General features: G+C 42.3%; 2 protein-coding genes across 12 annotated transcripts in view; one reads left to right on the plus strand and one right to left on the minus strand.

Moving 5' to 3' along the window:
• abtb2b (ankyrin repeat and BTB (POZ) domain containing 2b) overlaps positions 1 to 7,511 on the plus strand; it is a 43,268-nt gene extending 35,757 nt beyond the window's left edge. The window contains exons 4-17 of the mRNA XM_061721468.1: positions 56 to 208; positions 654 to 819; positions 1,041 to 1,130; positions 1,303 to 1,404; positions 1,662 to 1,758; positions 2,407 to 2,542; positions 2,988 to 3,262; positions 3,354 to 3,532; positions 3,638 to 3,743; positions 3,965 to 4,067; positions 4,588 to 4,675; positions 4,775 to 4,843; positions 5,902 to 6,015; positions 6,115 to 7,511. Coding sequence (XP_061577452.1) covers positions 56 to 208; positions 654 to 819; positions 1,041 to 1,130; positions 1,303 to 1,404; positions 1,662 to 1,758; positions 2,407 to 2,542; positions 2,988 to 3,262; positions 3,354 to 3,532; positions 3,638 to 3,743; positions 3,965 to 4,067; positions 4,588 to 4,675; positions 4,775 to 4,843; positions 5,902 to 6,015; positions 6,115 to 6,348 — 1,912 coding nt within the window. The 3' untranslated portion in view covers positions 6,349 to 7,511. The remainder of the gene's footprint in view (positions 1 to 55; positions 209 to 653; positions 820 to 1,040; positions 1,131 to 1,302; positions 1,405 to 1,661; positions 1,759 to 2,406; positions 2,543 to 2,987; positions 3,263 to 3,353; positions 3,533 to 3,637; positions 3,744 to 3,964; positions 4,068 to 4,587; positions 4,676 to 4,774; positions 4,844 to 5,901; positions 6,016 to 6,114) is intronic.
• A 1,493-nt stretch (positions 7,512 to 9,004) lies between these two features.
• The window catches only part of brsk2a (BR serine/threonine kinase 2a), a 198,626-nt gene continuing 189,002 nt past the window's right edge, over positions 9,005 to 18,628 (minus strand). For 7 of the 11 annotated variants that reach the window (XM_061721479.1, XM_061721473.1, XM_061721476.1 and 4 more), the window contains 4 exons: positions 18,010 to 18,133; positions 16,824 to 17,004; positions 15,163 to 15,252; positions 9,005 to 10,211 (listed from right to left, as the gene is read on the minus strand). In XM_061721479.1, coding sequence (XP_061577463.1) covers positions 9,991 to 10,211; positions 15,163 to 15,252; positions 16,824 to 17,004; positions 18,010 to 18,133 — 616 coding nt within the window. In that variant the 3' untranslated portion in view covers positions 9,005 to 9,990. The remainder of the gene's footprint in view (positions 10,212 to 15,162; positions 15,253 to 16,823; positions 17,005 to 18,009; positions 18,134 to 18,628) is intronic. The other 4 variants (XM_061721480.1, XM_061721478.1, XM_061721471.1 and 1 more) reach the window with 2 other exon arrangements.

An 18,628-nucleotide genomic window follows, 5' to 3' on the forward strand; every position in this document is an offset into this window, starting at 1 on the left:
TTTTAGTCTTGAGTTGTATCACTTAATGTCCAGTGATGTCCCTTTTTGTTTCCAGGCCATTTCTGTTGCTGCCGCCTCTGATGGAGTGGATGAGAGTTGCCATAGTTCATGCCGAGCATCGCAGGAGTCTGCTGGTGGACAGCGACGATGTCAGGCAGACGGCCAGGCTTCTCCTTCCAGGACTAGACTGTGAGCCAAGACAGCTGAAGTGAGAACACACACACATTAGATCACTTAAGCAGTCTTGCTTAAAGCATAACATCTAAATCACACTTACATCAGTCAACATGTCAATATTTTGACTCTGCTGTCGTGTCACTTACGATTGTTTATGACTTTTTTCTAATTGTTAAAAAAACCAGCTAGGATGGCTTAATATGATTAAGCTGTACTCGACACTGAAGTGGTTCTCTCTAACTAATAATTACAAAGTGTATAGAGTAGATAAATGACTTTTCATTGAATACAAAGTGGGTTATTAACTTCCTCATGAGGTGTACAATTATGTCCAAAGAAAACTATCATGTGGTAATTTACAGTGTGCACGAGCCACAAGACTGTAAATTAAGCTTTCCACAAAACAGATCAGAATGATTAAACCAAATGCCTCAGAGAAATTAATTATGGACTGTTTTTTTTCCCCCCTTTTCCAGGCCCGAATGTTGCTTCAGCTCTTTCAAGCGCCTGGACTCCAAAGCTGCCACGGATAAGTTCCACCTCGACTTGGGTTTCCGGATGCTCAACTGCGGCCGCACAGATCTCATCGGCCAAGCCATCGATCTGCTCGGGCCAGACGGGGTCAACAGTATGGACGATCAGGTACTAAATCTGCTGTACTTCATGTGCCGACCTGCTGCAAATCTGCACGGCCGCACCGTGTGGAACCACCATGCTTTTCAGACTTTTTCAATAAGTCTTGATAAATTACAGTGAAATTAAATCCAATGACCCTTGAAAGGATGGAAATACAACTGTGTGTTTAGTCATTTTCTTTACAGCTTTAACTTGCGTCCACTGATCTGGTTTCTGTTTTCATCCAGGGTATGACCCCTCTCATGTATGCCTGCGCAGCTGGAGACGAGGCCCTCGTCCAGATGTTGATAGATGCAGGGGCCAACCTCGACGTGGCGGTAAATATACTTCAACAGACGACCAGTTCTCTTATCATCGGGCGTTATTTACATACCTTAATAACTGTCAACAGAATCTATATCTATTTAAACATTTAAAGTCACAGCAGCTGTTGCACATGCAGGAATGTCATGGTTAACACTAGTGAATTGAATTGTCTGGTCTCGACAGGTTCCACCATGCTCTGCAAAGCACCCCTCTGTGCATCCTGACAGTCGACACTGGGCGGCCCTCACTTTTGCAGTGCTGCACGGACACATCTCTGTAGTGCAGGTGGGAAACATACACATGTAGTAACATTAGGTGCTGAATGAGCTCTCGATTTGATACGGCTATGCAGTTACACACGTTTTCCTCGAGAGAAAGCACCCAGCCGTAAAGGTAAAACAGAACTAATAGTCCAGTGTCAATCTGTGGATATGATGTCGTAAAAATATGTGTTGACATATGTTAACTCAGAGGTCAAGCTAAAAAGAAGCTGGAAGATGCCAGAGATTGTTTAAAATAACAGATGCTATGTTTCTCTGCAGCTACTGTTGGATGCAGGAGCCAATGTGGAGGGAGCAGCAGTCCGCAATGGACAGGAGAGCACAGCAGACACGCCACTGCAGCTGGCTTCAGCGGCAGGTGGGCAAAACACGCGCACGCACAGCACACGCAGCCAATGCTGAAGTGGTTTGACTTGTTTTTCTTTGATTTACTGTTGGTAAAATACTTTCTGCAAAATTAAAAGGAACATTTGTAAAAGGCAGAACCAGAGGAAAAGATGAATGAGTGAGAGCTGCTGTTGTGGCTTTCTGGAAAACAACAGATCATAATACTCAAAATTAAGTATAAGCAACGCAGTAGTGTGCTAGTTTTCCCAAAGACCACAGAGTTGTGAACGGGTGGGGAGTAACGTACGAGTAAATGATGGCGAGGTGACAAAAGAAGACTGCTGGCTGCAGTTGTTCGGTTGCCTCTAAGCCGCATTCCTCCATGGGAGCATCTGAAAGCCACATATAGCTCACGAAAGAGACACGTGCACCACATACTTGCAGGATGTGCTGCAAGGAACAAATAATGCTTGGCGTGAATATGTTGTTTGTTTGTGACTTTGATCATTGCTTAAAACTAACAGGATCAACAAAGGGAAAAAGAATGAAAGCATCCAAGTGCACACATTCAAAATGATTATTGAAGTTATACTGAGGACAGTTATGGTTTATAATAAATATAATACTGTAATCTTGTATTGAAGAGCTGCATTAATATAATTGTCTCTGCACTTCCAAGGTAACTATGAGATGGTGAGTTTGCTCCTGGCACGTGGCGCCGACCCCTTATCCAGGGCCCAGGACGGAAACGTCCTCACATCGTCTCTTCATGAAGACATGAACTGCTTCAGTCACGCAGCTGCGCATGGACACAGGTACGAGTCCTGGAATCTGTCCTGAAAAGTGTAGAGCAAGTGTGAACAATTTGAGTCTGGAGGGGAAAATGACAACTTCTCCAACTGGATAAAAAATAGTTGCACCAGAAAACTAGTTTAGATTGGACCTTAAGGTGAGATGTATCACTTAGCGGTGAGTTTAGTGTCGTGGTGCATTGAGAGTCCATCTGTTTCCCAACACCAAGTGGACATCTAAGCTTATCCACCTGTTCGCTGTGTGTGTGTGTGTGTGAGAAAACTGTGTAGACTCAACACTTCACATTCCACACTAACGGTGACAGATTATGTAATCAGAGAGGAGATTATAAAGTCACAGAAATGTAAGCCTGTGTTTATGTTTGGGCATATATCAGTGACTCCATGCCTTTCATTTCCTTTCGTATCCGACCTTTTCCCTTCTTCTTCCTCCCGTTTATCTCTTCAGGAACGTGCTGAGAAAGCTTCTGACTCAGCCCCAGCAAGTCAAAGAGGATGTCCTGTCTCTGGAGGAGATCCTAGCGGAGGGGGTGGAGGATGAGGGGACAGGAATCTGTCCTTTCCCACTCTCTCCCCTGCCGACTCCCACTAACGGCACGGCGGGCCTTTCCGAGGCGGGCGTACCGAGGCTCTGCAAGGCCAGGATGAAGGCTCTGCAGGAGGCCAGCTACTACAGCGCTGAGCACGGCTACCTGGACGTCACCATGGAGCTCCACGCCATGGGTGAGCTTCAGACGGCTGGAAGAGCACCTGCTTCCTGTTTTTTTACAAATTGTTACAGAACCAGATAACAGATCTTTTCACTTTTAAACAGGTGTACCATGGAAACTGCATGTGTGGCTGGAATCTCTTCGTTGTGCGCAGCAGCAGTCGAGGGCAGGGGTCACCCTCTCCCTCCTCAGAGACTTCAACACAATCCGAGAAGAGGACTACTGTGAGGAGCTGGTTACCACCGGCCTCCCCCTTATGTTTAGTATCCTGCGGACCACCAAGGTAGACAAAACACAAGATCCTTACATGAGTGTTTTTTCTTGTTTTCCAGCGTCAGAGTCTTGGCTTCTAAAGTACAAATCCCTTCTCCAACTCCCTTGTCTCTAGAACGATGCTATTTTACAGCAGCTGGCAGCTATTTTCAGTCACTGTTATGGCTCAGCACCTCTCCCAGCCATCCCGGAGATGAAGGCGTCTCTTTCAGCACAGTTAGGTAAAGAAGCTATGATTCTTGAATGTATGAAACAGCCATATACAAGGACAGAAACCTGCAACAACATCAGCCTTAGGTCACCCTTTTTGCAGTCTTGCTTAACAACTTATCATTAAATCAGTTCAGGTTATCTGTTATCTGTCAACACTGACTTTCCAGCAGCATTACAACAAGACGTGTGAAGACTTAAAAGTGTTTTGTTTTATTTACCCCTCTTACAGACCCTCACTTTCTGAATAATACGGAGATGTCAGATGTGACATTTCTGGTGGAGGGGATGCCGTTCTACGGGCACAAAGTCCTTCTAATCACTGCTTCTGACAGGTATGTGGAGGAGGTTCTCGCAGCACAAATGAGGTGGAAATGCAGCACAATACTTCAGAACCTTTTAACCTTTTTACTGTTTAATCACTACACTTTTCTACTTATTTCTCATTACTGTTCAATTATTTTCCTATGTTGTTTTTAAACTGTAACAAATTTGATGTTTGAATATGTTGGGTGAGGTTTTCATATAAGCCCTCTTGGGTTTCATACCTCCCCTTTGCACATCCCAGTAATGTTGATTGTTCATGTTGTTTATTTATATGATACTGTTTGTGCTAAATAAAAGAAAAAAACAAAAAAAAAACAAAAAAACCTTTTAACCTGTCTAGGTGTCACGAAAGGCTTTACAGTGCTTTCCTCACTTAGCCTTTTATAGACACACAAAACACACTCATACGGTGTGTGATTTTAATTCTATGTACTTTATATAATATGATGCACTTTATATAATCTCCTTCAAGACATCTTAAAAACATTAACTGTAAGGGTTTTGATGAAAATCTTTGTTTCTATTTAGATTCAAATCTCTCCTCACATCCTCTGGACAAGATGGAAGCCCAAACACAGAAGTTGAGATCAGTGACATCAAGTACAATATTTTCCAGGTAAAAAAAAATGTATTAATAAAAAAAAAAAAATTTATATAATGTAAATTAAATGGTATATTAACTTCTTGCTAATTTCAACCTTTGACCTTCTTGCAGATGATTATGTCATATTTGTATTGTGGAGGAACTGAGTCCCTGAAAGCGAATGTGCCCGACTTGCTGGAGGTGAGAATCCCCGTACAGTCTCGTAATCGTTATCCATATAGTCGTCTGTAAACGACCCAAACTGAAAACTACGCTGACGTTGCAGAAGTCTAGCTAAAACATATGACCTTTTAATGCATGCAATACGCTTGGCAAATAAAGGACATCATTGTTAATTAGCAGTTCAGTTTCGTGTTGAGCTGAACACTTAGGTAATGTTCCAACAGTCGAGCCTGCTGAATCAGACCCACATCTGGAAAGATGTAGGGTCTGAAAACGAACCGTAGGGCCTCCCCATCCAAGGGGCGGTACCAATGTTTGCTCATCAAAGTGCCTTTGCGGGCAGTTCATTAGCGCTACGACCAATCAGAGCCACGAACAAGGTAACATGTTCAGAGCGATGGAAACAAGTCAACGGAAAAATGTGTTTTGTAGAAGAGTCCAATTAACTTTTGCTGTAGCCTGTCAGCAAAACAGCAAACATTTACCCTGCAATGGAATGTCTTTTGTTCAATTTCTTTAAAAGAAAAAGTCCAAGTCTTCAACTGTGGATGTCCACCGTGTTTATCATCCAGATTACAAAGTCCCTGCTCCGCCCAGAGACTCCCTCTGGACTGATTTGAATTGCCCCCATGACCTCTGACCTCAGTTACTGAGCTCCAACGGATGGCAGAATGATGTACCTGCAAAGCAGATTTAAATTTTCTAGTGCTACATTTGGATTTCTAGGCTACCAACAGTTTGCTTTTAGTTGAAATTCATGACATTTGAGTACACTTGCATCAGGCAGCGACCTGGAAGTAACACACATTCAAACAATCTTACTAGTCTTATGTCATCGTAAATGACTTTTTTGTGTATACTCATCAGATCAGCTAGATTTTTAAACATATTCTAAGATAAGATACAATGTGCATGATTCCTTTTCAAAATGCCCCTAAGGTCAATTCAGTTAGAGCTTTCACACCGTTAAAACAATGAATGGAATGATTATATGTCAAGAGTGAATAGCAAATACTGAGTAATGGGAATCTACAAAACTAAAAGTGAGGGGTTTTTGTGTATCTCTTCTCCTTCAGCTGTTGTCGGCCGCGAGTCTCTTCCAGCTGGGGGTGCTACAAAGACACTGTGAACTCTTCTGCTCTCAGCACATAAACCTCGACAACGCAGTCAGCATCTACAAGACAGCCAAGGTAACCCGTAAAGCGGGCCCAGGAGCGGGGGCATGCACGGTGTACTGTATGCCCACTTATTTTTCAGATCCTCAAACATGACCTTTTCTCTTCCAACAGGCCCACGGTTCAGTGGAGCTGTGCTCATTCTGTGAAGGTTACTTCTTACGGCAGATGCCTGCACTCCTTGAGAAAGAGGGCTTCAGGGGTCTCATGTTGGGACTCTCTGGTGCCCGACAAGGAAACAACTCCACCTCTTCCCTGGCGCACACCCGGACTGACTCACCTCTGGAAGAGCTGGAGGCCACGCTGGCTCAACGTCTCCGCTCGCTCTACGTCTCATCCCGGGTCTAAAGGTGACGCTGATCCTGCGGAGAGAAGATGGGGATAAATAGAGGATCGTGGAAGATCACATCGTTTAGAGCTGTCCAAGTGGTCCAAATGCAGATGCTGTCTTAGTAACAACTGATTCTGGCTCTTTATCAAGAGACTACAATACTTCCACACTGGGGCACAGCAGTTTAGTTTGTAGACAGTTCAGTGATTAATATTCTGTGCCAAGCACTCAGTCTTAATGCTTACTGTAGTGAACGGTAATGTTTATGACAGAGAATGCTAGACATGAGGATTTTCTTTTTCTTCAAGGCTCAGGAAGCATAATAGAAGAATCATGTGTAAGCAACAAGCCAAGACTCTGATTAATGAGGCGCTGCTGCCCTCTGCTGGACAAAACTGTTAAAGGAACTGATTTCCTGGGATGGAGCAGCATCCTCCTCCAGGGTTTGACTGAAGCTATGTACATTCACAACAGACTGAAGGATCAATTGAAGGAGAAAACGATGGCCCATTCCAGCAATCATGGCGAGGGAGGAAGGAGGTTCCTCAGTGCCTCCTGCAGCGATGCAAAGTGATTAACAAGTGTATTTTTTTATGTTAATGTATGTTTTTATTGTTTATTTTTTTCACGAGTATGATTAGACAGATACACTGCAGAGTGGGATGGACATTTTCTATTTAATAAGAAAAAAAAGATGTGAGAGTATTTAATGGGGTGTTCCCTTTTTTTATTTAGTTTTTAATCCAAGCTAATTATTAATATTATTGTTCCAAAAAATGCTTCTGTTTGTCCAGGTACATTAACAGCTTATCAAGCTTATATAACCGGCAGAACATCCCAACATGGGGTTTGGGCAAGAAATGTGTTTAAATGCTGAATACTGAAATAAACCTGGTAAACAAGTGGTTGGTGTTACTCGTTCAGTAGCTATCTGTTGGTGTGGACTCACCTGGAATCAGGGAAACATCACACAGACAGAAAAAAATGGACCTATAAATAGTGTGATAAGTAAAAAATAAAATGCATTCTTACACAAAATAGCAGCAAATGATAGGAGAAAAAAAGATGATTGCTTAAAATGTTTCTTACCTTTGTATCGCTCGAGATATTACAGCAGAAAACTTTCCTCAGGAGTGTACTTACCCACAGAGTACATGTACCAGTACCAAAAAATAAACAAACACCATAACTGAATGAGTTTATTTGTTTCAGAACTGAAAATGCTCACAGTTATGTTATATGGGGATTACATTAGTAAGTTTGTTCCTGCTCTGTCATGAGGCCCGTCTGGGCCTGAATTCATTGGATGTCCTCAGTGCTGCTAGCTTCCCATTGTAGAAAACAGAAAGAAGGGTGAACATCAGGTATTGCTTTGTGTTTGTACCGGTAATTCCCTCCCTGTGCCTCTTCTAACAGTTAAGAGAGCCCACACCTCTGAGCCATCCAGAGAGAGGTACAGAGTAAAGGAAGCATTGTTCAAAAACTTTGTGCACAAGAGGGAGGAGGTGGTGGGAGGGGGGAATGGCTCGGGTGGGGGGAGGAGGAAGGCCAAATGTGAACGCAGACAGGGTAAAAGTAAGGGGCAGAGAAGGAATTTTAACTTTAAAAAGGTAGTTTTGTGGAAAGAGAATCAATGAAGGCTGAGAGGAGGAGTGAGTTTGGCATGGAACATTAACACTAAAGCCATGCAAAGAAAAGCTCATGTTTGACATGCACACAGCATTACAAGCTAAAAGCATAGAGCAGGAATCCCCAGCATGGTTCAGAAGACAATCATCCCCACATCTCATCTGTCTATTTACAAAGAGAAGAAGCAGATCAGAATCGCAGCCTCTCCTCAGGCCTGGCCTACACGCACATTAATAAGAAACGGACAAATATCAACAGAAGAGTATATTCCCTCCCGAAAAAGAGGCTAATCCTACATTCTTAAATTATTGGTAGTTCATTTTCTTCTTTTCCAGAGTTCCAAAAAAAGGTTTTCTTACCCTCCTCAGTGAGGATTTGGAAATAGAGAATTTGATTTGTCAAAATTCACAAATTTGTTGAAGTCAAACCAAAACAAAAGACAAAAAAAAAAGAAAGGAAATTCTTCAACTGTTGTCCCATTTACGAACACATAGAGGGTAATAAATAACATTCAACTGACCTAACAGCTTTGTTCATATAAATAGCCAAGTTATAATAAATAAGGAAATCAAACAGTGTGATGAACAAACATGAATAAATAAGGACAACGATATAAAAATATCCACGATTGCATTTATCACATATTTTTTTCTTTTGTGTTTGTTCCTCTACCCCTACTGCTGGTATATGAGACTGAGAAATAAGTACAAATGGAAAATCAGAGACAAGGTGCTGCAGATAACAGGAAACAGGAATGTTTGGATTCTTTTTTACATCAAAGACGGAGATGATCGTGTAACAAAAATAACACAGAAGAATTTAGAACGACAGCATGTGGCAGGTGCAGGTTTACCAACCCGTTCCTATGGTTCCTAAACATAATGTCACAACTAGACATTTCTTTTTTTTTTCTCTTTCTTTTTTTTAAAATTACAAATGATATCAGTCTGTACAACAGAATAGATCATTCATTTTAAATACCCCACATAGACACCCACATCCCTCCCCCACCCCCATACTTTCATTTCACCCCCCCACGCACCCACCCCCTCTCTGAAATCACAATTCCAGTCTGTTTTGCAGCAATAGTATTAAGTCTAGTAAAATCAGCGATTCAAACCCAGTTCATCACAAAGAAAGTACATTAAAAAGCAAACAAATACAATCCGGCAAGCGTCCGCGTCGGCTGTTTGGACTTTCCACAAAACTCCTCTCCCGTCCTCCCTCCTCAGATTTCTGCACGCCTTCTGGTTCTCCGGTATTGTTCATCGTGGATAATACATCCCAGAGTTTGTTGTGCATACAGGACTTGTGCATGTATGTGTTTTTGTGTGTAGAGTCTGAATAGTTTTTAACCAATGCTTATCTCATAATTAAATGCTTCTTGAACTCGGAGAGGAAATGGGTTGATTGGTGACGGACGAGTGGGATCTAGAGTGTGTGTGTGTGTGTGTATACATGTGTGCAAACACTGAAGGATTTTCGTCTACTTCTACTGATGGCTGCCAGAGGTGGAGTAGGGGCGTAGAGGAAGATGAAGGGAGAAGTCGGCATGAAGGGTCTGTTTCCATGGTAATTCCCTCCCCCAGAGTGCGCCTCTGAAAGCAGTCCTCCATCAACAAATGTCCCTCTCTCTCGGCACGCTCGAGGGGGTGGAGGGGCGGTCAAGGGAGGGCGAATGAGGCAGGGAGCAGGAGGAGGGACTTTAATAGGTTTTCTGGATAATTCCTGGCATCAGAAACAAGTCAGGTCATTACACAGGTTAACAGCACCAGAGGAGCAAAAGAAACAGCAAGCGCCATTGGCAATTTTATGGTTAGGGTCGAGGGGTGGTTAATGACGGACACTGAGGGGAGATGGAAGGGTCGAGTGACAAAACAGGACTTGGTGTCTGCTATGAAGGTGCGATATGGTGTCGGTAAAATATTTCTTTGATTTTTGTCAATGTATTTTTATCATATAAAGTCATTTTATACAAAAATGGTGCATGATGGAGCTGGAAAAGTGCCGCACTGGTTCAACTACACAGTCTAAGACTCCTCCAGTGTCCCAATAGATGCCACCGACAACTTGGCTCTGTCTCGGCCGGCAGCTGGGAATTTGATGTCATTATTTTCTGACTCGTGCCTCCGGACGTGCATAGGTGAGGGGCAGTGCTTGGAGGGCGTGCCAGGGGAGTACGGCACCTGTCCGTTCTTCTCGTCTGAAAAAAGTTGTTTAATTACGTCAAAGAAGTTACTCAATGGGCTGCCTAGGTACACAGACAAGGAAGAAGAGAGGACAAAAAAGGGGGAAAGAGGAGAAAGAGAATAAACAAACTAATGAACAATGGGGTTCACAGGGCTGCATGTAAGACAGAGCGAGCGGAGGCGGGAAACGTGGACCGACAGACACGGTGGAGATGAGCCCTGCAGAGGCAGCTATGCGGATACTACATGATGAGCCACTTCCCACGAATCATGCATATGTCACGGCAGACCCAATGAAAACGCACATTATCCATTTAATCCAGGATTACTGACTTATTAAGTGAGGGGTTTAAAAAGCACATTGAAATAATATAGTCATAAAGCATCACCAAGCAGGTCTGGCTGGCGAGAAGCAGGGAAAGGAAATGAATGACAGAGCAATTAGGAAACCTGGAGCTTCACAGAAAAGCTGCCACAAAGGGATAAAAATGATCAGCATGTCCACTTCCTTTTTGCCTGACTGTATCTGGACTTTATCAGATGTCTTTCCAGCGGGACATGGACGTGGTTACAGCTCAGCTAATGGAGGCTGTTTCTTTATCCGCTGTTGTACCGAGTAAAGTTCATAAAACATGGAAATGTTTGGACTTAAATCCACAGAGGATCAACATGTTTAATCTCCTCAACTCAGTTTCACACCTGTGATTACAAAACTCTGATACATCAACACCAAATATCCAGTGAGTCAAAATTGTGACGAGTTGCATTAAATTATTAATTTAAGTCTGAAAATTACTATAATTTTTTTTATTAATTAAAAAAATTGCTTATGCAAGCTAAATAATACAGACCCATTACTCAGTAAGTACTACTGTATTAGTACAATGAGATCAATCGTTTTGTGTGTCAGAGTAATAATAGTTTTGAATTTTCTAATATTTATTTTCATTTTGTTTTTTAGTTTAGTTTTTTAGTTTAACAAGCACAGCAGTAGTTCTAGTTTTGCTGTAGTTTTAGTTTTTGAGGTATTGACTTACAGAGTAAGGGGCAAAACGTGAATGAAAAAGTGAAATTTACCTGCAGTTCTATTTTGTTTCAGTTAGTTTTACATTATTTTTTTAGTTTTAGTTTTATAAAAATCTTTCTTTTTTAATTTCAGTTAACTGGATTATTTTTTCACTTTTAGTTTCATTTTTTAGTCTTTAGTTTCCATTAACTGTAATAACTCTGGTTTGTGTCTCATGAATGCAAACGATCTTCATTTAAACCCTCATTTAAACCCTCTGACTACTGGGGCAGAGCATTAAAAGTCTCGTTACATGAAGCCAGTGCAGTTAGAACACCAAAGCGAGAACTAATGCCCATAAAGAGTCCTTGTTCTTTTTGTTAACAATATGCTTACACATCTCTGGGAATGATCAGTCGAGGGGAAAAAGAAAAAAAAAAGACTTCCTGAATACTTGGCAGAAGAGCCATTTGCCTAGGAGTCCTTTGGGCTGACAAATGAATGTTGACAACACCAGTTAAAAACAGACTGGGTTGGTGCACAAACAACACATACTGTATGCTGGACTTCTCTTCTCCTCTGCTCAATGACATTTAATACAAATATGCTGTGAAAAGGATTCTCTTTGCTTAAAGATTGCCTCCAGCAGTCTGCAGACTAAATAAAACTTAACCTAGATGATTGTTGAGCTACTTTGATGTGCTTTTGTCCGGGTCTGTGCATGTGAACATATGTGCATGCGTTACATTTGGTTCATGCGTTACTCAGTTGGAATTAATGATGATAACCAAATCAGTGCCTGTGGCCTTTGCATCAGTTTTCATTCATTCATCCTTGCCTTATGCTGCATGTTGTCATATCAAATCCAGCTTCAACATCTACACCTTTGTCAGAATTATCCCCCCATTTATGGAAAAATAAAACCTATCAACATTTCATTGACATTTCAGTGACATTGATTTGATGTTATATAAATAAAGCTGAGCTGAACTGAATCTAACTGGCAGCAGATTTTTTAAAAGAACATCAACATAATCCCCTTTTATCATGCGCCCATACACCTGAACCAGCAAAGGGGCTTCGCAGTTTAAGGCCACGTTTACACGTAGCCGGGTATTTACAAAAACTGATATTTTCCCCTCTACGTTTTCAAAAATATCCTCGTTTACACGGACCCGCATGAAAACGCTGTTAACGTCATGCCAGCCAATCAGAATCCTGGAAAAAACATCAACAAATGACACGTGTAACTTCCAGTTAAGGCTGATTTATGGTCCCGCGACGCACACCGTACGGCGCGCATCGCCGTGTACCCTACGCCGTAGGCTCTGCGTTGATTTAACGCGGGACCATAAATCAGGCTTTACTTCCAAGACGGAACGAGTCTTTCGTTTGGAGTGACAGAGAAGTGGAGTTAGTTTTAAGTGTGACTTTAGAATATAAAACAGGTAAAATACAAGAAAATATTGACGGTGGCCAAACTAATTGTAAACAGGTCGCACACATGACGCTGGTGAGTTTCTGGTGCATAATGTGACGTTCTGAAGCTTAAATCTCCGTTTTCCTCTGTTTTCCTCCGTTTTCCTCTGTTTAGACGCAAACGTGAAAACTGAGTTTTTGAAAATCTCCACTTTGGCCGGAGTTTTCAGAAATGATCGTTTTTGGGGGCTTTAAGCTCCGTTTTCGTTAAACGAACGGCCAAAACGCATGAAAACACCTCCGTTTTTGCTCAGTGTAAACGGGGCCTAATAATACTTCCCCCGTCTGACTGTGGGAACAGTAGTTTTCAGGTGGAAGGCCTCTCCTTTCCTTCATCCAACAAAACAAGCATCCTTGCACCCAAACGGTTTAAGGTTGGTCTCACCAGACCAATAGAGAGACTTAAAAAAAAAAAATGTGATACTCTGATATGGCGCTGTGTGAGCAACAATCCTCCCAGGGATTCTTGTTGAAAGCCCTCACTATTTTCCCACTAAACCGCTGGCAACCTTGAACTATTAAGTCATGTTCTCGTTTGTTTTTAACAAACTTTGCAGTATTGTACGAGATACGGCAAAACACAAATCTTTGGAATAACATCCGTACATGGTGAGGACGTCCTGCAGAGGACTGTCTCTCAATCAAGCGCTGAAATGACATGAGCCATCCTCTTGTGAGCGAGCTTCAAATACCGATTGACTGCTCATCACCACCAAGAATGTAGTTCTCGCTGTTCTTCTTCTGTTAGGAACCACTTTCCACTTTCAAAGTAGTGACTGACACAAAGCCTTGCTTTTTCTCTGAAAATATGTTGTGTTCCATAAAAACTTACATCGAGCCAGCAGCTCACAGACTATGGAAGTTATGTGTGGTAAAAACTGGACGCAAGTGAAATTCTACTGAAAAGCAACAGAGGAATGTTTAAAACATGCCACTGAACGAAGGTTTGACAAATGCTGAAGTGAAAACTCCTACAGTATGTCTGCAACTGTTTCCCTCGTGCTCCTTTTACTGATGTCTGCTGTTCTAGTCTTATTACCTGTGATTATTTGTAGGAAACACGTTGGTATACAGAGCCCTTTCTGCCCTCGGTTACAGTTACTGGCTCTTATCTGTAAAGGCGATGCGGTCAGCCAGCCGCACGAGCATGTTTGGTAGTTAAAGGGGTGAAAAGGGCATGATTGCCTTCAATTTCTGCAAAGAACACATTCTATGTTTTTCAGGGTCATATCCAAGTGCCCGTGGGCGGAAATGGTATAAGCACCTGGAATTCATCAACACGAACCTGGGTCAAAAACAACACACTGTGTCTTTTCAATTATATATCGCAATATCAGTTTCTCCTCTTGTGTGTGTTAAAGAGTTCTCACATTAAACAAATAACACTCAACCCTTGTAATGTCACCTCTGCTGTAGAGAAAGCCCACATCACTCATTAAACACAAATAGAATGTAATAGAATATAATTTTAGACTTCCCACACCTCAGTCTGGTAATAAGCTTGACAATATGACAGAGCAACAATAATTGGTACACCGGCTAAGGCAACGCAGTGATGACAGACTGTTAAGTATCATAACAGCTGTCATGACTGTTGTTCGTTGAGGACTGCCAATGACAACAGTAGTGTAAAAGCCTTGCACGGTCAATGATTCTAGTACAAAGGAAATGGCTCCTGCTCCTGAGATACAGCAGCTTTGTGGCGTTTCCCAGTCTGACCAGCAGATGGCGGTGTTGCAAAGAGTATCACGACTGACACGCAGACAATGCAGTGACTCACAAGGGGGGGGACATGCTGAGAGCAGAAGGTGAGAGGTAGGATCCCTGTATTTCTCTTCATCTTCCAGGCTCTGGAGAGCAGGGGTTCACCTGTTCACAAACTTAATACCAGCCCTTTTAATAAACAGATGATGGGTAGTTTTAACTAACGTCAAACTCACTCATAAACATGTAAGTTGTGACAAAAGCTGACGGTGACAGGTTTTTGTACTTTGGCGTTAAGATGACAAGATGAGACGAGTACCTATTTGTTAGGTAAACATGTCATCGCAGCGGGAGACGAACGGTGAGAGACGGAGCGGGTGTCAGGTGTTTAGTGTCACTGTGGGGCGCGGTGCATTGTGGGAGTGCGTTGAGGTGCAGTGGTGTTGCCATGGTGACAAGCTCCGCAATCATTCATGGAAGCAGGAGTATGAGAATGTGAATCAGCTTATCCCACCTCTACTCTAATCGCCACTGCCGGGGCAACGAGACAACACTTGACCCGCAGTCGAGAGAAACTGCCATCTTTTCAAGTCGGTGAGGTGCGGACATGCAGTGGGAGGCGTTTGGAAAAAGCGGAGGGCGGCTCAGAGCTTTCTAACATAGCAAAAAGATGGGCGAGATTTGGCCTTGCTTAAGCAGTGAGTTTACTGGGGTTGGAAATGGAGGATGAGGCGGTAGGGAATGGGTGAGGAAGTTTTGGGAAAGGTTTATGTCTATTTGATTATTTCATATTTTTTTGGGGAAAAAAAGGAGTTATTGCTCACCTGACAGCTGTTGGACTCCAGGCTGATCGTGTGTGCTTAACAATTGGCTTTGAATCGTCTCGACCACTCGTTTAAAACGCCGACTTGGACCTGCGCAGAGACACACATACACACTTGTATAACACTAGGGGTGTGGTTACAGTTCTGTGACTGAGCCGTTGCAGGATACAGGTACATAAACAATAGATGAGTCCAATCAATTATTCCAGTGAGCCATGATTGTGAAGAAAAAAGCAGCACCTCTCTAAAATGCTATGCAGGCATTATAAATTCAACTGTGCTGTCGCTACTATCAGCTCATTTACATCAAAACACCGGTTAACAGCATAAACACAGCTCAACTTGTAGAAAATATGATACTTTACAGAGGAAAAAGTACAAGGTGAGCCGGAAAATCATAGATGGTCAAAGATGAATGCTACTACAAGCTCCTGCTGTGTACCTGTTGTAGACTGAAATATAATAAGCCTTAATGATGCCCCGATCAGCTCACCGGAGCCATTGCCTGTTTGTTTTACTGTACTTTATACGGCTACAATCCACCATATCACTATACTTGAGAGGTTTGACATCTTTGTGGGTACCACACATGTTTATTAGAGGGTTAAACGCTAGTACTGACGTCTGAACTACATACAGACTGCAGAAAAGGGCTCAAGTGTTAATCTGAGTCCACAAAGAAAGTAAAACGCTAATTGTATGATTTGTGTGTGAGCTCCTGTTTGTGTGTGAGGGTTGTGTGTGTGTGTGTGTGTGTGTGTGTGTGTGTGTGTGTGTGTGTGTGTGTGTGGGTGTATGGGAGGGAGAGAACAAGGAGAGAGAAAGAAAGCATGCATGTGTCTCTGCACAACTAAGTAGTCACACATCATTGCTTAGTATGTAATCTTGCATAACCAGACCTCATTTTGCTCGACTCCGGAAGGTTTGGGGAAAATCTTATCGAGCAGGGTTAAGACTTGAAGGGATCCTCCGGCAATTTAAAAAAAAAAAATCTTTATTTTAATGGCAGCAAAACAGAAAAACACCCACGTTTAATAACACTTCAGGTTTATTTGTTTCGCTGGTTATGATCAAACTTTGATTCTATTAGTCTGAAGTGTGACGGTATTCTAGTCAACGTGGAAGTGGCAGGTTTCAAACATTTTTTTCATTTTTATTTTAAGTGTGACTCGGGGGTGTAGGTTTCCTCACACTTCTTTAAATCCAATGAAAACCAGCTTTTCAAAAACAGATAATGCGATTTGGTGACTCCCAACAGGGTGATTCTGGGCTGGAATGCAAATCTTTCCTGTGCAGGCTTTAACTTTGAAAACCCAAAATGAATATAACTAAATAAAATAAATAAATGAATAAAAAGAATAGGGTAATGCTGTGAATAACAGCTTACCAGGGGCATACGCTTTATGTTTCCTCACTTTTGATGATTTTTCTCATTGATTTTCTTTTCTCTCTCTGCACAGTTTGATTCTATCAATGCTCCAAATGTAAAAACACGTGTAGGTCAGGCTAGAGAACCCATGTGAATCTTAATAACGCAGTTACTGGTGATGGTGATTCTACAGCATGTGTCTATTAAGCTCAGAAATAATGGTAAGCATGCATGCTGGAATAAGCACGGCTTCTGAGCAGAGGCAGGAGGTCCAATGCAGATGGGTCCTCACCTGAGAGCAGGGTGAAGGTGACGGAGTAGATGCCGTTCTCTTTCGTGGCTGCTGTGCTCTCCGTGTAGGTGATATCCACCTGAAATTTGACCGGCTTCTGGAAGACTGTGGGGCCGGCTGTGGACTTGTACTCTGCTCGGAAACTGGTCTGAGAGATCACGCTGTGGCTCAGGCTGGGAATCTGGGGAAGAAAGAAGGAAAAAAAAAGAAGGAAAAAAAGTGCAGAGATGCAGGTAATTGGATTATACATAGGAAGGACTGATGACAGGGTGAAGGAACCCTCATATAAAATACCCTCCACATACTATGAGTCGCAGTTGAAACTCTAAGGAGATTAATGCCTCAGGGAGCAACCATGCGTGCCACAGAGACTTAAGCTAATGTAATCTTGAGTCATCCAACAATGCTGCACTCTCCCATTTAAAATGAATTTTTATGCCCAATGAACAGGTGTGTTCGGAAATTGTCATGTTTTGTCAAAGTGCTGAGGAGGGTTTGACATTCCATTAATATGATTGTGCTCAGAGGTATAATTCCTCTGATTCAGATGCCAGTCTCCTGCCTAGAACAGCAGCTTGCATAACCCAGAGGAGAAAATAGCTGCCTTCAGGGAAGGGGAAACAGATTTGACATTGACTTGCACTGGCAGAGTTTGCATGTACTTAGACTTTGTCAAATCTAACTCTGCTGAGGACAGGTTCTGTACACCAAATATCAATTGTTCCTGCACAGATGCTGGTTTTTCTGCACTGACTTGTGTTGTCGCTGTATTATAAAAAACTCCCAACATACACAGATGCAATATACACTATTTTTCAGCATTTCATGCAAAAACTGCATGTATAAATCACAAAGATTTAATCGCAGTATCAAGGGCAGAGCATCTACACACGAGCCATCAATGCTGTGTTGATTTTTTCATTGGTCTGAAGTTTGTCTACAATCAAAGAGAAAAAAGAAGCAGTTCACCGACTTGCTAAATAAGTCAGAGGCATGTTAGGAAACACTCAAATACCGCCTCATACAGTAGCACAGACAGCACAGATCAAGTGCTCATGTGCCCACATGCACAGACAGATATACAGTACAACGTTGTAGCAGACAGTCTAAAGAGCAGATGGGAGTGGGGTTAGGGTCAGAAGAAAAGGGAAAAGGAAATCAATTTAGCAAAAAATGTGGCATATACCGAGAGGAAGGCTTGAACGATGTCCGCTTTGATCGAGCTGAGAGGCTTGTCTCTGATAACGATGAAGATCTGCTCCTCTTTTTCCAGGCTGATGAAGTTACCAAACCAGGATTTTTTGGCAAGTCTGCAAACAAAGACATGAGGAAATGTTGGCAAGATTCAGCATTTACCCCTGAGCATTTGTCAACATATCTCCCTTTTATCTCGTCTTACCAAACCAGCTATTTATCTATACCTCCAGAAAAATAGAGAACGCGTGAAAGGCATCTCCATCTCCAACTGTGGGAGCGACCCAGTCTCCCTTGGATGAATAGAAATGAGCAGACATGTGGTGCCCCTGAGGGAAATAAGCTAAAACTATACAGAAACCTGAAAAGTGCTTCATTTATAGTTCTGAGTTACTTCTCTAAAAGGCAGTTCCTGACAGAAAGGTGTCATTACAATCTGTCAGCTCCTCCTCTGCGACAGCTATCAAAACGTCATAGATCCCAGAGGAGAGCTGGGCAGAACTGTACAAGGAGAAGGCCTTACATAAAGCACAATCCATCAAAACAAAATATATCAACAACAATACATACAAGAAATAAAATAAGTCAAATGAAGAAGAAAAGAGCATACC

Source organism: Cololabis saira, chromosome 5 (genome assembly GCF_033807715.1).
Source record: "Cololabis saira isolate AMF1-May2022 chromosome 5, fColSai1.1, whole genome shotgun sequence".
Lineage (NCBI taxonomy): Eukaryota > Metazoa > Chordata > Actinopteri > Beloniformes > Belonidae > Cololabis > Cololabis saira.